Source organism: Oreochromis niloticus, linkage group LG12 (assembly GCF_001858045.2).
Source record: "Oreochromis niloticus isolate F11D_XX linkage group LG12, O_niloticus_UMD_NMBU, whole genome shotgun sequence".
In the NCBI taxonomy this organism is placed as follows: domain Eukaryota; kingdom Metazoa; phylum Chordata; class Actinopteri; order Cichliformes; family Cichlidae; genus Oreochromis; species Oreochromis niloticus.
The window spans coordinates 26,794,083-26,812,092 of record NC_031977.2 but is presented as its reverse complement, the minus strand read 5'-3'; the positions used below and the strand labels follow the sequence as shown (position 1 = coordinate 26,812,092).

At 37.6% G+C, this 18,010-nt stretch overlaps 2 protein-coding genes across 2 annotated transcripts; both read right to left on the bottom strand.

The window, feature by feature from the left end:
- Window positions 1-3,008: 3,008 nt before the first annotated feature.
- areg (amphiregulin) lies at window positions 3,009-8,104 on the bottom strand. Its single transcript, XM_003451013.5, has 6 exons — window positions 7,948-8,104; window positions 7,102-7,272; window positions 6,665-6,893; window positions 6,177-6,347; window positions 4,632-4,745; window positions 3,009-3,328 (listed from the first exon to the last, which is right to left on the bottom strand). Exons 1-5 carry the CDS (start codon window positions 7,982-7,984, stop codon window positions 4,652-4,654), a joined length of 702 nt encoding a protein of 233 aa, XP_003451061.1. The 5' UTR covers window positions 7,985-8,104; the 3' UTR covers window positions 3,009-3,328; window positions 4,632-4,651.
- Window positions 8,105-10,325: 2,221 nt separating this feature from the next.
- LOC100709722 (proepiregulin) lies at window positions 10,326-16,877 on the bottom strand. The gene is made up of 5 exons (XM_003451071.4): window positions 16,728-16,877; window positions 13,724-13,807; window positions 12,971-13,097; window positions 12,338-12,484; window positions 10,326-11,907 (listed from the first exon to the last, which is right to left on the bottom strand). The coding sequence occupies exons 1-5, from the start codon at window positions 16,765-16,767 to the stop codon at window positions 11,841-11,843; spliced, it is 465 nt and encodes a 154-aa protein (XP_003451119.2). The 5' UTR covers window positions 16,768-16,877; the 3' UTR covers window positions 10,326-11,840.
- Between the last annotated feature and the right edge of the window lie 1,133 nt (window positions 16,878-18,010).

Here is an 18,010-nt window from a genome sequence, read left to right as displayed (position 1 = left end):
TGAGTTTCAGTTGACTTTGCCAAAAAATAGCTGATAGAAACATCCTCAAAAAAACTTCTTTTCACTTTCTCGCTTTAAGTACATTTTCAGAGGCTTTACTTTTTCACTTTTGCATGAGTGAATAAGTTGAATCAGTATTTCATCTTTTACCAGAGTATTTTAACACAAATCTGTAATTCTACTTAGGTACACAGTATCTGTACTTTTGCCACCTCTATATAAGCGTAACATAGTGTAACACTGAAACTGCTGAAAAGTACCAGAGTGAAGTAATAGTAAAAAGTTATTTAAAGTCCGTCTATAATATGGCATAAAAAAAGCTACAAATTTTGACAAAGAAAAAATGTTCTAACACAAAATGTAAACTAACTTTGTTATAATCGCGTGTTATTGTGTGTTTGCAGCTGAACCACAAACCACACCCCGCCACATGGACTTTCTGTTTTTGTCCTTCCTGTGATTCCTCCGTTTCCATCTGTATATCCTAATTATAACGAGAAAGCAACACACTAGAATGCAAACGTCAGACATACTAAACTCGCTGTCTGTATGATAGTCTGTATGATATTTGATTACTGATCATTAATTTCACACGGGCGCAAATTACAGTAAGAATTTTGCAGATTGAAAATTGAGCTCAAATGGCAGAGTTCCAAAGATGGATCTGGTCTGACCAATAAGTACGGAGCAAAGGATTACCAGAGTAGGTCAGCCAATAGGACACTGGCCTCTGTACGCACCTGTTCCTCATTCAGTTTAAGTTGTAATATTTTATGATTCCCTTCATGAAGTTTAATTATCTGGTGCATAAATAAGTTCTATACGGCTTAAAAAATTAGAAAAGTATAGTATCAAGTCATTCAAACTTCTGGGATATTGATGTGATCAGTTAACAACAGGTGGACTAGAGGGGCAAAAATGAGACGATGCCGAGACAGGAATAGTTTTACAGGTGGAGGCCACTGACATTTTTTCCCTCTTCATCTTTTCTCACTGTTTTTGGCTTGGATCAGTGTCACTACTGGTAGAGTGAGGCGATACCTGGACCCTACAGATGTTGCACAGGTAGTCCAGCTCCTCCAGGATGGCACATTAACACATGCCAATGGCCACTGCTATGAATTTCTCTGACCAAACAATCAGAAAACAGACTTCATGAGGGTGGCCAACGTCTTCTACTGGGCCCGGTAGCCACTGGCACTCAAGGTGGAGCCCAGTTGGAATTCCTTTAATGTTTTTGAGCAGTATTTACCCGCCATAATGGCACTGTTATCTTTTTCAGTTTGTTTGTCTGCCTTTGTGTGTATTTATGTCATCACAGAAAAATGCCATCCTGCAGGAGACACCTACCCTAGTGGTAACTCCCACAAAAAGGGCTTTGAGTACTGAGGTTTTTATAATGTATAATCATTTTCATACATGCTGTGTGGCCAAGAATGTTTTTAGACATTACCCAACAGAGCTGAATGTGACAACGTAAATCTTCCACTCAATGTACACTCTCTACCCTGCACTGTCTCAACCCTGACAACCACCCAGGGCTAGGTCTGTGATTACATCAGCTCTGTCAGTCTGTGGGCAGATTTTGTCAACTCGGTTGCATAAAAACTACAAAATCTAGTTCTAAAACTTTACAGGTATGTTTTAATCTAAACGAAGGCCATGTTTTAAGATATTGGAAAACCTAATGCGGTTGCAGCTAATGTGATCCAAGTCTCAAAAAACAATGCCACAAATGGTTTTTATCTAACAAATTAATTTCAAAACGTGTAGTAAAGCGACTGTGATTCTACCCCTGAAATACAGTAGATATGAACATTTAAAGTATCTGTGTTTAGTAACAGAAGTAAGGTCTTCAGTCATAAATGTTTCCTTGCTGATCACTCCCTTACTATTCCTGGAACTGAGTCAAGTGACGCAAGATTCATACGTTCAAACTCAACACATTCTCACAGCAACTTGTCACATACTAATGTGTCCAATATTTTTCTCTTTTGTACTTCGTTTTACTTTCATTTGTAACTTTTTTTGTTTGGTTTAGTTAGGTTTCGGTATTAAAATTATATGTTTAAGTTAAGGCCTTGAAAGGTATGTTTAGAGGTAAAATCATGGTTTAGGTTTAAATAAAAACTCTCACGACATTAAACCTTTGCCTGAGATTTCATTGTCTAATTTAGATGGCGAGTGAGCGAGTGATCAGACTCGCCCGCTTGTGGAAAAATGATATGACCAATGACCAAGGTAACCGGGTGTCACTATAGTGATGAGTTTTAATTGAAAATGTTATAATTACTAACGCTCTCTCTTTTTTTTTTAAGCTGAGTATAAAGCCTGAAATCCATTGATTTTCTGCTTATCCAAATAAGTTTGTGTAACGTTTGTCCTTTTGACATGAATGCATAGTGACTGCAGCCAAATCTGTCCGTAAAACAGTTGGACTTTCTTTACGCAATGTGCTTTAGACTTCTTTGTCCTGAACCATATAATTATGTTTTTTTCTACATTTGTGTTGTGAGAGACTTTTAAATTACCCAAGCATTCTAAAAATAGCTCAGACTAGACACACCCCTGTTTCTTTTTATCAGTCAGACAGTGCAAGTGCACGTTCAACATTCATTCAAAAGTTCTCTCACAGCTGTAAATTTTGCAAAGGAAATGCTTCAAATGCTTGTAAGTGTAGTGAAATGAGGTTAAATTTTATATGTTTTGTTTTATATATTAAAAATGTGTTGGTCTTACAAGCTTTACCACTGAAATGGTAAATCTGAGCTTGGAGCACAAACACATACCAAAGGCAAATTTCCAGTCTCTCCTACTTTTGTATTGCCCTCATCTCTGTCTGAATACCTCGATGATGTCAGTTTTTGGAGAAGTACTTTCATGCTTATTCTTATCTACTTTGTCTACAAGACTCCCTTGTTCATGTAAACAAGCTGCTGAGACTCTGGATGCTTGCAGAGATAGGAATGTAAATATAAATCTAAGGCAGAAATGAGCAAACACTATCATTTTCACATAACACTGAGACATTTTATTGGTGATCATATTCCAGAGTGAAATGAAGAGTGTTTTCTGACCTATAACAAAAGCAGTGCAATAAATAAAGCCAAAACTATAGTCCTCAGCATTCACAGATAAAAGACATTATAATAGTAGTCCAACATACAGATACTTATATAGTTGTTAACAATAAATAATCATACTAAATAAATTACATTCTAATAAATTCTGGGCAGTGGTTTTTTACACAGCATCTAGTGAAGCCATCTATTCACTCTCCTTCTCTCTCGGGTGTTCAGAGCCATCTTCTTTGAACTGTTTAGCATTGCTGTGGAAAGACAGAAATGCGAGGTTAACAAATACATAAATTAATGTTTTAGCAGAAATCTATGCAATAGCTTCATTTTGAAACTTACATACAATCCTTTTTAGCTATGTAAAGTAAAACTCTACAATTCTGATATTGCACTTTGTGGGCGATTTTGCTATGACTAAGTAATATAACGGTGCAGATGTTTTATTTTAATTTGGGTAGATTTTTATGTCGTTTTGGGTTTTTAAGAAAAATAAAGAGTAATAAAATGATTTTTTTTTAACTGCAAATAAACAGGGTTAAACAATCTGGACAGATTACTGTCCCTTTTAATTACTTTCCCTTAGTCTATTCACTCATTTTTGTCACCATTCATTCATGCTTCATTGTGGCAGTGTTACAGAAATCCAAAAAAAAGATATATATGAGCTTATGAAGAGAATACAGCATGTCCACGCTGTGTATATCTTGAAACTAAAGTGTTTTGTTTCCAAACATGTAAAGTCATCATGCGTGTTTGCATGTGTTGCTCAGTAAGATTTAATGAGTAATTAAGCTCTGACAGGTCATCACGTGCACAGTCAGTGTGTCAGTACTGTTATTGTTCAGGACACGCAGGTGAATGTGTACAAATGAGCGTGTGGTTTCTCTTTACGCTGCTATTCACTTCATTGATGGAACAAGTGGAGACACCCCTCACTAATCCCGACTAATTCCTCTAGTAGGGATCTCTCTTGATCTGCATGATGCATGTATTCAACAACAACAACAGTCGTACGTGCTCTCCTGTCATTCAGTGAGCCCACTCCTTCCTGTTTGGCTTTAGACTCATGTGATCCGTGGCTAGACACACTCCTCTAAGGAGTTAAGCAAGACCATAGGTGAGAAAATACATCACGAAACTATACAGCGCCAGAAATACGAGAAGATTATATCAATGTTGCTGCACTGATGGCATCACTGCAACAGCACTGACACATTATCAGCTTGGTAAAGGTCGTAGTTGTCATTTTCATGATATGTATTGTTTTATATCTTTATTCTTATTTTTTATGGGTTATTCAAGGTCAGGGTTGGGTGATTCAATACACTCCTGTAAGGCGATGACTAAACGATATGTTTACAAAATCTGTCTGAAATAAAAAAGTTTCCATGATCTTGCTGGTCTGAACACAGTGCAGTACTTGGAAGTAGCACTGCTTTTTCTGATAATTTGGTGCTTTATATCGTGCAATAAACACTGAGTTGTATAAAAAATAAGTACAGTGAGTACGTGTTGGTTTGCACATAAGGAGGTCAAAACCTCAGGAGCACCTACCTCATTGTAACTTAACGCCCTCAAACGACAACGTCACCGGGGTGTTTCTGAAGCTTCTCCTGCTCTGACACGGTTCCAAGGTAGGAGGCCAGGAAGTTTTTATGTGACCTGTAACTACACAAGACATTCAACATTAGTATCAAAAGCCCAAACAGCCCAGATAAGTGAAATAATCAGCTATTTTGAAAGCCAGGACTGCAGCGCCAGCTACATGGTAATGGTGTGATAGAGATAAATACATTTTATGGTGACATTTTAACTGTCATTTCTATGGGATGTGCACATAGAAAGTATATGGCTATTTAAGTTTCAGACTCACAGAAATAAGTCCTACTTTCTCTCTTTTTCTCTAACTGAGTAGTTATAACTAACCGTGGCTGTAAAGCTTTAATTGCATGACTGCTTGTTTTATTTGCACCATTGTGGACTATTGACTCTGTCCACAATTCAAATAATACCTTTGATTTCATTACATATTGATAAGAAACTGTGATTATGTAATAAATTGTTTGTCATACCATTACAAGAATTCAAGATTCAAAAAAAGTATGAGTAATACAAAAGACCTTACAGCCTTTCTGATAAAACAACAGTGAGGTGACACCGTTGAGGGTGCTGTAGGAACAGGAATGACCATTAGAGCTGTAGAAGTCATTTGAGTTGATCTTGGCAAAGTGGTGAGCAATAACTCTAAAGTCTGGGTGTGTTCGGGTGTGTTAATGTACTTTTTGATGTGTCAGTGTGGTCATGTGCCAGGAAGTGTTTCTGGCCTGGATCTTGGAAGCGTAACCTGTGTTCTGTTGGGATTCATGGGGTGTGGATGGTTTATTGGATAATCTTCCCTACAATACTTTAAATGTAAAAAAGAAGAATAAGATTACTTTTTCACAAAATCACCACAATCAGGTTTCGTCTTAATGTAGTTCCAGCTTTGATGAAAAAGCTGGCCACACTGATAGCAGGTATATTGGGGTCTGCTAGTGGTGAGTTTGTGGGGACATTACATTTTGGTTTTTCTGCACCTCATTCTGTTCAGTTAACAATGGCGGGTTTATTGCTGTAAAAATAAACACACTATCCTGCTATGAGGATTTTTTTTCAAGTTGTAAAGTTGTATTTTGACTGCTTTTACAACTGGGAACAAAAGAAAGATTTAAGTTTACTATTAAGAGTTCCTCAGTGAATTGAAGATGGGTTACTCATGCTAATACAATAAAATACTCGGTTAACCCTGCCTATCTTTATCTAGGAAAAGAGAAAATTTAAATGAAGGCTAAATTTTAAATTTTGTCACCATTAATTAATGCCATATTAGAGGGTTTTCTTTTCTTTTAAAATGTTATTATATATAACATATATAACAACTGGCATATTCTGATATATGTATTATGTTACCACTAATTTTTTTATGTTTGGAATTTTATCCATTTACTTTAAAATCCTTCAGCCAGAAACTAATGCTTTGGTTGCTACAGCCTTACCACCAATTAGTGTCTTGTTGTGTGTCTTTTTGTGTGTTTGGCTGTGTGACAGTTTCAAACTCACTGAGCACAGGTCATAAGCAGTATGGCGGTACAACTGATGACTGAAAGAACCACGGCGATGACCACTAAGACCGTCTGCACCAGCTCAGCATTGTTGGTCTCGGTGGGCTCATTTTTCACTGTCCCCAGAGTCTGGATCCCACAGCGCTCTCCATCATAACCCTTCATACATCTGCAGAAAAAAGAGTGAAGAAATCAGTGTGATGACTCAATGAAGAGGCTGTTATATCAGATATATATGCCTTTTGATGAGTGTTTGAGTGATTTTTTTCAAGTTGTTGCAATAACTTGAATCTGTCTGAACCTGCCTATTAGTCACGTTCAGGTGAGGTTTTAATAGTATAATTGTTTTGGGGGGTTTTTGTCTACATCATTCATTTTGATGATTGCAAACGATCCCAAACTTGATTTAGTTCAGATTCAATGAAGGCCATATGCTTGTGGCGTACCAACCATGCAAAAATACAATAGGGCCAGGACTGTACTTACATACAAACTGGCTCATGCAGGCCCTCTATGTGCTTGCAGTATCCATGAATGCAGTAGCCCAGGTGGGAGGTGTTGCAGGGATCCTCACTGGTCCTGAGAGTGGATGTATGTCCACTAGTGAAGACCATGTGTTCGGGGTTGAAAGGAGTTGTGCTTTTGCCCTTGTGTCTGTTCCTCCTCTTCTCTTTGACCTTCCTTTTCTTCTTCTCATCACTGTTGGGATGCAAGCCTGTAGGAGGAAAGGAAGCATCTGCAGTTGTTTAGGGTGCCATTTTAGCTTCCTAGACTTAAAGGCTGAAAACATTTTTTAATCAATATAAGTTGTTAAAGTCAAGAGAACTTCACTTTCGTACAATTTTACATACTCATCTTTCTTAAAAGAAACAGAGATATACAAATCACACAGTTATATAATCAGATAAAAGATTCCCTTGTACCATGGAAGCTGACATTTTCATCATCTCCTCCGGAAATCACCCCCTGTTCCGACTCATCATCATCGCTGTGCAAATTCTGGAGGCCTTCCCCTGAGGCCAGGTCAACAGTGACTCCGACTTGGTCACCTGACTGTGTGGTTGTAGATCCCTGAGCACTTAGAGCACTGCAGACTACAAAAAAAGCCAACAGAAATGAATAAGACATTAATTCTACATAGAAATACACAATTAAGTCAAAGTTTACTTCTTTTGATCCAGATCAACATCTTGGATTGTGAAAAACACTCTTTCAGAGCTATAAATAGAAAAAGACATGAATAGTTGCCGATCTGCTGATAAACTATTTTAAAAATCAGTCTTGGCAGTCATTTTTTTCATTCTTTCCTTCTTTTTTTTTCTTACCAGGAACTTTGGGTGAGTTACTTTCTTCAGAAATTGTGCTTATATAGCTTTACTTCTGACTCATTATTTCACCTTCCTCTACTGGGAACAATCTTAAACCAGTACAACCAGTCCACATTGAGGACTGTATTGCACCAGTGATGAATAGGATTCAGTGAAAGGATAATGAAGTATTCGAAATATGATGACCTTTCAGTGCGTCTGGTGTGTCTCCTGCACAATGTCTGGTAATAGTTTGGTCTCTAGAGGCGTCTCTGACAAAAATGATTTTTTTTCTCAAATACCTGTCTCCTCCCTGACAAGTCCTCGCCTGTGGATACAAGTTTTCTCTCCTGACCCATGCCTTGCTGTCATGCCATTTGCATTTCTCTTTTCATTTCAGTCATTTAAACTATCTGCGCACAACAAACACACAGACACTATTAAGTACAAGTCCAGACTTACCGAAGCACAGGAAACAGGTGAGGATGAGAGCGTTCATATCCCAGGAAGCAAGTGTTTTGTGTATAATAGTCCTGCACTAACGTGTGTGTAAGTAGGTGTCGAAGTGTGTCTTTGTCCCCCGCTGATAGAGAGTGTGCTTTGCTCTCTTCACCTCCACTGGGTGCAGCTTTTATAGACCAACGCCTGCTTCTCAGCTTGAAGGAAACAGATGGGTGTGTGTGTGCACTTGTGAGTGTGTGTGCGTGAGGCAGAGAGAGAGCAAAGAGACAGCACAGGAGAGAGAGTAAAAAACGTATTGTGCTTGTGTGTGTGTGGCTTATTCATGTGTGTCTAGTAATTAATCTGCCCCAGGCAATACATTTTGCACCTCACGTTCTGGTGGGGAATAATAGGTGTGGGCGACACTGGGTCGTCAAGCACTTGGTTTTTTATCACCTGTTTGGTAACTTTTATTACTTCCGCAGGGCTGCCTTTATATGGCCTTAATTTTCGATAGTGAAAGACACACATACCAGGATGCTATAAAGCTTTTCAACATTAACTTAAAAAAAAACTTTCTAGGTCATTATGTGTCATTCATTGAATGGCCAAAGTGTTAGAAACTGATTGACTAATCTTAGACAAAATCATGAGTAAACCACAACAGTAAAGTTACAGGATTCTTATTTGACAGCAGCTATACACACCTTTTTCTGTAATCAAGTCATAGCTACACTTTAGTCAAGGTACAAAGATGATAAAATAAAAAAAATGTTACATTACAGTGAGAGCAGTAAGGGGTCATAAAAAGAGTATCTATGAGTGTTTGTTTCGGTAAGTGGCTTCATATACATATATGGGCAAATAGGTCATGAAATGGGAATTGTGACTGGCTTGTAGGAAATACACCTCTGAATTTGTCTTTTTTTCTGAGATCTAAGCCACTTTTTTAATATAATCTTTTTAAGTGTGTCTGACTTGTTACCTGTTTTTATTTATTTGCCAATAACAATGAGCGCGCTCTGTATTATTATTGTTGCGTTTTGTTTGATGGGTTGTGGTTCTGTCTGAATTATTATGTGTGTTTTATTAAATGATACTCAGTGTTACTATTTCTGTACACTGTAACTAAGAGGAGACCTTAAGACTTGGGTGGGGAAGCTGCACACAAGGGTGCGTTGGTTATGTTGTTGTGTCTGCAGAGACAGGCTGTCCCATCGGTCATACACTAGTGGAATCAAACACAAACCTGCTAGGAATGTAGGGAACTACTCCATCTCATTCTGTAACAGTGACTTGGAGCTCCTGGCACGCTTTGTTGAGGATAAACACGCAATTGAATTGTTTGGATATGTGTAATGACACTGAGGATATGAGATATGGATGTGTGGAAAGTCTGACACAAACCACCCACAGTAAACACACTGCTGTCAAGCTAAAGGCACGGAGGATGAAAACTTGAACACAAAAACACAATTAGGTGTCTTTGTGCATCTTCACAACACTGTTACAATGTTACTAGCTGCAGATATTGAATCTCCACTTTTCCGTTAAAAACATTATTCCCCATGTGAAGTATTAGCTTAAAGTTTTTAATGTATATGTACACTTTTGACTACATACCCAGGAAGAGCATGGTGCCTTTTGTAGCCGATTCAGTTCTCCATTCATTTACATCCTCTTCTTAAATTTATTGCCCTGAAGTTGAATTCTTGCAACTTTACCAACTAGTATTAATGGCAGGAAAGCAACTCCAGCATCTTCCTGAAAACTATAAATTTCCCTTTAATTATGTCTCTCCGCTGAGTGCCCCTAAATGATGTACGTGGTCTTTCAGTCTGGAGCCTTAATTGTGGGCATTTCCATCTAGAAAGCGATTCTTCGAGCATAAATGACAGCGAATAATGCAAATATAACAGAAACTAAAACACAAACCTGACTTGAGAAGCAAAACAAATGCATACGTGATAGACATGAGACTTGTTTGTTAAAGAACACACGAAGATGCAGCTTAGTGGGGCTTCCCCCATTGTATTACTCACTGCATGAGTAGCCTACTATTACTTATGCAATAATAAGTAATAGCAGAGTGCAGGGATTAGAGCAGCAGTTCCTGAATTTCAAATATCTTTATCCACAGGTTTTATGCTTAGAACAAAATGGCCACCACAGAGTGGGTGTGTTTGTGGGTCTTCGCGTGTGTAAGCGCATGCTAATGTGTTTTTAAGTATGTCTTAACAGAGCAGCAGCTGCAGGTGAGTTAATGTTTACGTGTCATGGTTGCTGTTCATTGGTATACAGAACATGTAAAGAGGAACCAGTGAGGTGTTAAAATGGATCATTGGGTCTGTCTGAGTGTAAAATGGAGCTATTGATTAACTTGACATCTGACACTGCACTCGGTAGGTCAGATGATGACCATAGACATGCATATTTATTTGGATTTAAAAGGGATGGCTTGGATGCACAAAGTAAACGTAACTTGTAGTAATTTGTCAGTCTTTTATTAGACTCGAATGAAGAACAACTCAAAGGAAAGCTGTTTGGAGATGGAGTTCTTAGAGTTTTATCAGAAGAACCAAAGCTCTTACCACCTGGTTTTTGCAAAACATTTCTGTGCCAAACTCACAGAAGGAAGCAGAAGTGCAAAAGCCAGCATCACCATCAGCACAGCAACATTTCCCCTGGTACAAGACCAGATAACACTGCCCAAGGAAGATTTGCAAACTGTACAGCAAAAAGTGTTCTTACTTTTTGCAAATGTAAAGGACGAAAAAAAAAGCGTGAAATAAATTTTAAAAAATACATATCAATATATATTTAAGACAGATATTAATGACATGTAGGAAAAATGTGAAAACTGCAAGAAGGCTTGAGAAGAATTTGAAGCCTCACTGCTGCAGCCTTATCACCTGAAGAATGAGTGAAGACATTGAAAGATACAAAAATAAAAAAAGTAAAAAGTAAAAAAAATAAATACTTTGTAGCTTCAAACACAGACAGAGATTCCAGAGTATAAACATTACTAACAGAACTTTTAAGAATAAGGAAACCTTCACACTACACAAAGTTTCAAGTGTTAAAGCTCAAAACTTCACACTCATTGGCCAGTTTAAAGTAACATCATCATAATAGTAACAGTAATAGTGGCCATTTTCATACGTATGCAAGAAAACAAAAACATAATATCTAATAAAAGCTAAAAGCACAAGCATAAATTAAAAACAAAGTTCAAACCACAGTGTAAACAGTCCTAATCTATATTTTAGGATGTTAAGTCAGAGTAGACAGGACTGGAAGACAAACAAAACATCTTTAACCAGTTCTATTTTAGGATCTCGAAGGTTGATTCAACAGATAACACAGCCTCACTGAAGCACAGAAAAGCCTTTCATATTCTAAAATTAGACTTGCATTCTAGCAAAAACCAGAAATCCCAAAGTGAGGAACCTACATTATTGTATTGATTATGATCAGTTCTGCTAGTTATCAGGAAATTCAGAGCAACATTTTTTGTTCCGTTCCAAGCTACTATAGTTACTGCTTCACAATTGTTTATTTTCCATTAATTTTTCAGTATCGTGTGGGCGGTGTCACCCACAGAAACTGTTTTTGTGTGCCTAACTATTCATCTTTTCAAACTGAGTGTAACAGGTGCCGCAACTTTAGAACCAGTGCAGCTGGAAAACAATCCCACCGCACACAAAGCTGACCATTTTAACCTCTTTGTTGTGATCTGCCTGCTTGATAAAGCTTTGTGACGTACAGTGTAAAGGAGGCAGGAACAATTTAGTAAGCTAGCCACTGAACTGCCAAGATGTTCTTGATATGTTGAAAGTTGCATTTAGAAAACTGGGAAAAAATCTTGATTTGTCTTTTCCAGCAGTGGATGCTGCAAGGGAGCGTGAAATGCTCTAAGCCATCTGGACTCCTTTGTAACCCTGCCACCTTAGCTGAGGGTGAAAACTGTTCTTCTTATACCTACAAAAAGAACACACATTGGTTTTATTTCAAAATACACAAATCATGTCTCGGTGATGTAGCATTTCATCATTTCATGCTTTAATATAATCAACACTGAAGGTTGAGGAACTCGAAATGGGATTTAGGTCATAGCCGTTCTTTGTGGTTTGGTGCGTGTGCTACTTTTGACATATTCCATGGAGACAAAATGCTATTATTTTCTTTTTCATATGTACTGCTGCAACAGTCAAAGCTCATATTCAACATGGCTTCAAATGACATCAGCTTATGTTAAAATAATCCAAAAGCCAAAAGTCTGTTTCTTTTCTGCTCTGGGCTCCTCTTTGTTCTCAACGTTCAGTTTTTGTAAGAAATCTCATTGCTTTAGTTTGAGGCCTACTAAGTAACCACACGTACATTCACACACATTCACATACCAAAGCCTTACCATCTGCAGAAGAAGTACAGAGCTCCAGCCAATCCTATAATCAGCAGAATCACGAAGAAAGTGATGATAATGATTTGCTTTTCACCCTCTGCCCCCGACACAAGTTCCAGTTTCTCACACCTGGAACCAATGAAGCCTGTCTCACACCTGTAACACAAACAGACGAGTCATGCGTAACTACTCATGATGACAAAGTAGCACAGGTTCACTTACCCACCCACATAGCCACGTGTGACAGCCCTTTGCCATGGCCTGCTGCTTTTTCTGTTTGTCCCTGTGTGTGTGCAGGTTCCTGGTAGGTGGGGTTAATCAGTGTAACTGAGAGCACCTGGTCAGTCTCCCTGGAGCATTTAAGAACTGGCTGTCTCAACGCTCGGGCTTTCTTATCTCTCCATTTATCCAGCGCTATGTTATTTGTTTGTTTGGCTTTGGCCTGGTTCTTTTAGGTTTTACACCACACGACAGTATGCATCCTTAACATTCAATCACCCATCCAACTACTGACACGCTGATTGATAGCGCTGATTGACGCATCTCATGGAGTATTATGTTTTTTTAGTGGGTAAATTTTGGTTTGAGTGGTGTCCCTCCCATTATTTGTCATGGCTCTTGCACATACACACACGATCGTACTTGCAGTGGTGTTCATTGACGTCCACAAGCAGTATGCACTGGCCGTTGTTCAAACAGTAGTGGTCATATCCGCTTTCACAGATCTGCATCGACCGCTTAACCACATGCTGTTGCTTTTCTCCCTGGCCTGAAACAAACAACAAGCCGTTGGACACTTTTCGTAAAAGTAAGACCTGCATGAATCTGTGTACTCAGACAGTGCTGTGGGTGTTACTTTTTACCTGAGCTGTGTCTTATTTGTTTACTAGATTTGAATATCCTCCATTTGTTTTATCTAAATAATTTACTTCATTGTCTTATTTTTAATGTAAAGGCTTCTGAGGGTTATTATATCTAACAGTGTAGAGCTAATTTTCCATATCATTTCTATTTAATAATTATACATTAAATGAAGTAAGTAGTGTTTTAGGGCTGCATCTATCATTTAATATTGACAGTTAATTCCATTAACCAATCATTTTATCTATGAAGTGTAAAGAAAGTAACATTTATCTGTGTGGTTTTATTGTGCCAAGGTGATATCACATCCTAACAGTCAAAAATGCAGATATATTCACCTTATTTTAACTTAAAGAAACATCTAAAAATAAAAAAAAACAGTAGCTGACTAATTGTATAACACCCCATCCTCATAGCCCCACTTTGTTTCAACTCCAGCTGCTCAGTGTTTCATTTTAATTTGGAAATCTTCTGATTTACTATGCTATAAAAAGGCAGATAAAATGGCATCACAGCAGCTGTAGAAGTGAATACCTGCAGGCAAAGAAGCACCATCTGCAAACGGCACTCTGGGTGATGCACTCTCGGTGAGTACATACGGCCAGATCATCATGACACCTGTCAGATAAAAACAGATCCTCGTTATTCACACTGGATGTAAGTCTGATATGAACATTGAGCTACACAAGCCCTTTGTAAGAGGTTTTTCCTAAAGAATGCTGACCAATAGTATTTTCTAATTGCTAACAACCTTAAGAATAGCTGGTCAAAAACTTTTTTGTGCACCTTGCCACCCCCTGTCCTGGGTAACAGACTTTCAAGTGTTTTTATTTAAGTGTTTGCGAGGCCTTGAGAAGGTAAAACAATCAAAAAAGTCATTTGAATATGGAAATTTTAAAAATGTGCTGCCCAGGTTCTTATATATTTAACCTAATCCAGTCAGTAAATGGTATAGTTTTGCATGCAAACACAGACTTTCACAGCTGCAAATGTTGTTTTTACTTGCAGAGAAGATATGTACAGTCAACAGCAATATGTTTTATGATTTTTTATTGTATGTAGGAACGACTGTTCCTTTAATTACTCCACAACAATCCAAAATGATTCATGTTTGTGTTGGTTTTGCTTAGCATTCTCTGCAGGGTGTACCCAGCCTCTCACACAGTGAAAGCTGGCAAAGGCTCCAGCCCTGAAACCTGATTTGGGAAGACGGTTAAGAAAAGGGATGAATGGGTTTGTTTACATAGCACCAGCATTAAAGAAAAATTCAGAAACTGTAAATATGCGGGGGGATAAAAGAAACTGTGAGAATGCCTGTCAGTTTTAGGCGATAACGAGAAGGTATAGCCTGGGTTACCTGGATCAAATACCTGTACTAGCCTGCACAACTTTATAATGGACAGCACTAGAAGCCGCCCACATTCCAGCAGACAGGATGCAAAAACACATCAAACAGAATGCAAGATGTGTCTAGTTAGGACTGGTTATGAATCTGGTAATACTCGCCATAAAATCGCTCCCTTTCTGGGTTTCTGTTCCTGTCTGTTGTTATGGCTGCAGAGGTATTTTTCTCTGTTTTCAGTTAGAGAGCTCAGGGTGGTTGTTGGGTGTTTCTGACATGGCTGACTGGTGTAAAGTACACAGTATGATGGAAGTGATGAAGTAGCTTTCCCGTATTACTAATTATTCACTATTTAACCAGATCATTTATATCATTAGCCAATGACTCACTCTAATTGCACATTCCTAGCATCCAGCCTACCTCATGACATTAATTGAAATGAAAATAATTGTATTTTTCCAAAATTTTACATAATACAGTTATACATAAAAATGTGACTCTTTCTTAGCTGGTGTTTAGTTTTAAATTATTATTGAAATTTAAAAATTTTAAGACCACAATATAAAATATTTAACTTTAGTCACAGACAACTACACCTTGACTTGTTTTATTATTAAAAATATACTCGCAACAGAGTATGTTTACATCTCAGTATCAGTAAAATAAGTGAAGGATCGGACAAAGGAGTATAATTGGAATTCGCTGCATTGTTTCCTTCCTAAGTTTGTTATACTTTGTTGTACAAAGAGTGAATGTGAAATGGAAAATGACATACTTTCAAATAATAAATCATTTACCTGACCTAATAGCCAACACCCTTCAGCCTCCCTTAGGCTCTACAGATACCACAGAGTATCATTTGTCTGAAAAACTTTGGATAGTTTTAGTCCAGTGGTTTTTGAACTGTGGGCTCCACCAGTGGGACATAAAGCCACTACATGTGTGGCATGGAAAGCTATGCAGGGGGAAAAAAACTGAGGAAAATCAAATGAAAAAAAAAGAGTTATGCTCATATTATTTAGGTTACCACGATTTCATAGTCACACTGGATCCTTTTTTACTGATATTGACTGACCAAAATTGAGTGGAATGGAAATCATGTGAATTTTATTGAATTATTAAACATTTTTGGCTGATTTGGGGCATGCCAAAAAGGCTTTTAGAGGCACTATACTTGGAGTTAACTCAGCTTTTGACTCAAGTGCCAAATACCAGTTTAAAAGTCAGTTTGGTAAGAATGCCAAAATATTAGCAGCAAAGGAAATCTGAAGATCAACACTAAAAGTACTCTTTTTAAATTTAAATGCTAGATTTTAATGTTATATTGCAGTGATTATGCTTTCAAGCTTTGAGTATGAATAAAGAAATCAATCATATTAGCTGCATCTTACCAAGACATATATAAGATGACATATATAAGATGCAGTAGAAATATTATGTGGACTTTGTACTTAAAGTCTTAATAATGAAAGTAATCATCAGTATGGAAAGTTATTTTATAGAACTTAACATCATATCACCTTATTATCTTTTTATAGACCTTACTGTGTTCAATTTCAACTGCTATCTGCTATTAACATCTATAACACCATCAGAATCAATCAAGCCCAAAAGGATAGCATTATATTGTACTGGTGGTACTTAACAGATGTATTAAAATGAATTTCAAAGTAAAAGCAGCAGCACCCTAGAAGTTTATATTCTCAACACATTGTTATTAAGAGGGTTTTGTTTTGTTTTTTCCCAGATCATCAAATCATGATTTGCACACAACAGGTGACCAGCTTACAAATTTGCATTTTTTTGACTCAAAAAGCTACCCTCTGTATCAAACTACTACAGATAAAGTCAGACTGCGTACCCAAATGGGTACACGCCCACATCAGCCTTAATGAAATCTTGTAGTATGGAGTCACTGACGCTGTTAAACAATGTTCCCGTGGCTACAACCATTAGTAACTGCAGTTAGTTACTTTTTAGTTCAGCATTCCGTTCCAGTAGATGCTACTTTTAACTTTGAAAGAGCTTTTCGTCTATTTAAAGGGGATCATCGCTCCGGGTTCCTTGGGATGACTTAAATTCAGTCCATACCTGAACAGACCTGCCATTCACCGTCAACGCGTCAAACTCAAACAATGAATGTCAGTAAAAATAATATTCAAGACTTCAACATTAAGAAAAGCACACACACTTTACCTATAATTGACAGAAGCACTGACAGTTTGCTGATTTCCATCTCAGTCGATAGTTCGCTGGTAGGACGAGCAGGACGAGTCGCTCCCGACTTGGGAAAATATCTGTCAGGTAAAGGTGCAGGTGACGTTTCTTTTGAAAATAGGAAACCAGTGGGCTTTTACTCCTGCGGTTTGGGTGTGGTGTCAGACTCCTGTAATTTAGATTATTTCACTTCTCAGCTGTTTCAATGAAAGGACAGACCCGAGAATGTCTGTCCTTACCGGTTTCCATAAAACAGGAGCTTTTATTGTTGATAATAAAAGGCAGATTGTAATAGGAAAACACGTATATTTTGGCGAAATTTTCAGATAACTGACAAAAGTGACAGCACAATTTTAAAAAGCCCCAAATTAAAATGACTTTTTATAGATACATCTATTTTTTATGTAGATCGATAAATCGCAGCAGAAAAACCCCCACTTATAATATGTTGTTCTTCTGCACTCTGGCTCTTGCTGCGTTTGTAAGTATCATTATCGACAAAAGTGTGGACACAGTAAAATATAAGCTAAACAAAAAGCTGTCAGCAAACCATTTAAGTCCCATACAATTTGAAAAGTGGTAGAAAGACACCCTATGAAACGTCCAAACTGATAAAAGCTTATTTGCGTGAGCGGGAAATTGACAGGGATAGGGTTGTTATATAGCGCACATGGCATAGATAACTGGGTACATATGTGAAGGCTGCATTAAAAATATATTGCAAATATATTATCTGGAGTAAAGGAGTTAGGTGGTACACTGATTTGGCAGATGTCCAAGCCAGGTCGATTGTTTGAAGATTTATTAGCTATGCAGTCCAAATATAGTTTTATTCTTCATTTTCTTTTTCCTGTTTTCGTATATTAATCTCAGCATTAATCACTGCTAATTAAAATTACCCAACTTTTCTTATACCCTTTACTGTACTTTGGGGTTATTTGCTCCTTTTAGGAATGGGACCAGTTTATCATCATATTTCATGGCTAAAATATGCCGTTCAAACATGTTTAGCCTTTCGCAGCATCGTGTTACAAGTGAACCTGCTGTTTAATTAGACTTTGGGCAGCCTTTTTAGGCTTAATAAATGGCTCATTTACAGTTTGTCTGGGGATCAGTGAGCATTATCGTTTCAAAAGCTTAATAAGTGAAAATCAAACAGGCATTACGCAGTTTTGGAAATTCTTCTTTACCTCATCAAAATGGTAAAGGAGTATCTCCTGTCAAATGTTTGGCACGCACAATTATCAAAGCAAAAATATATT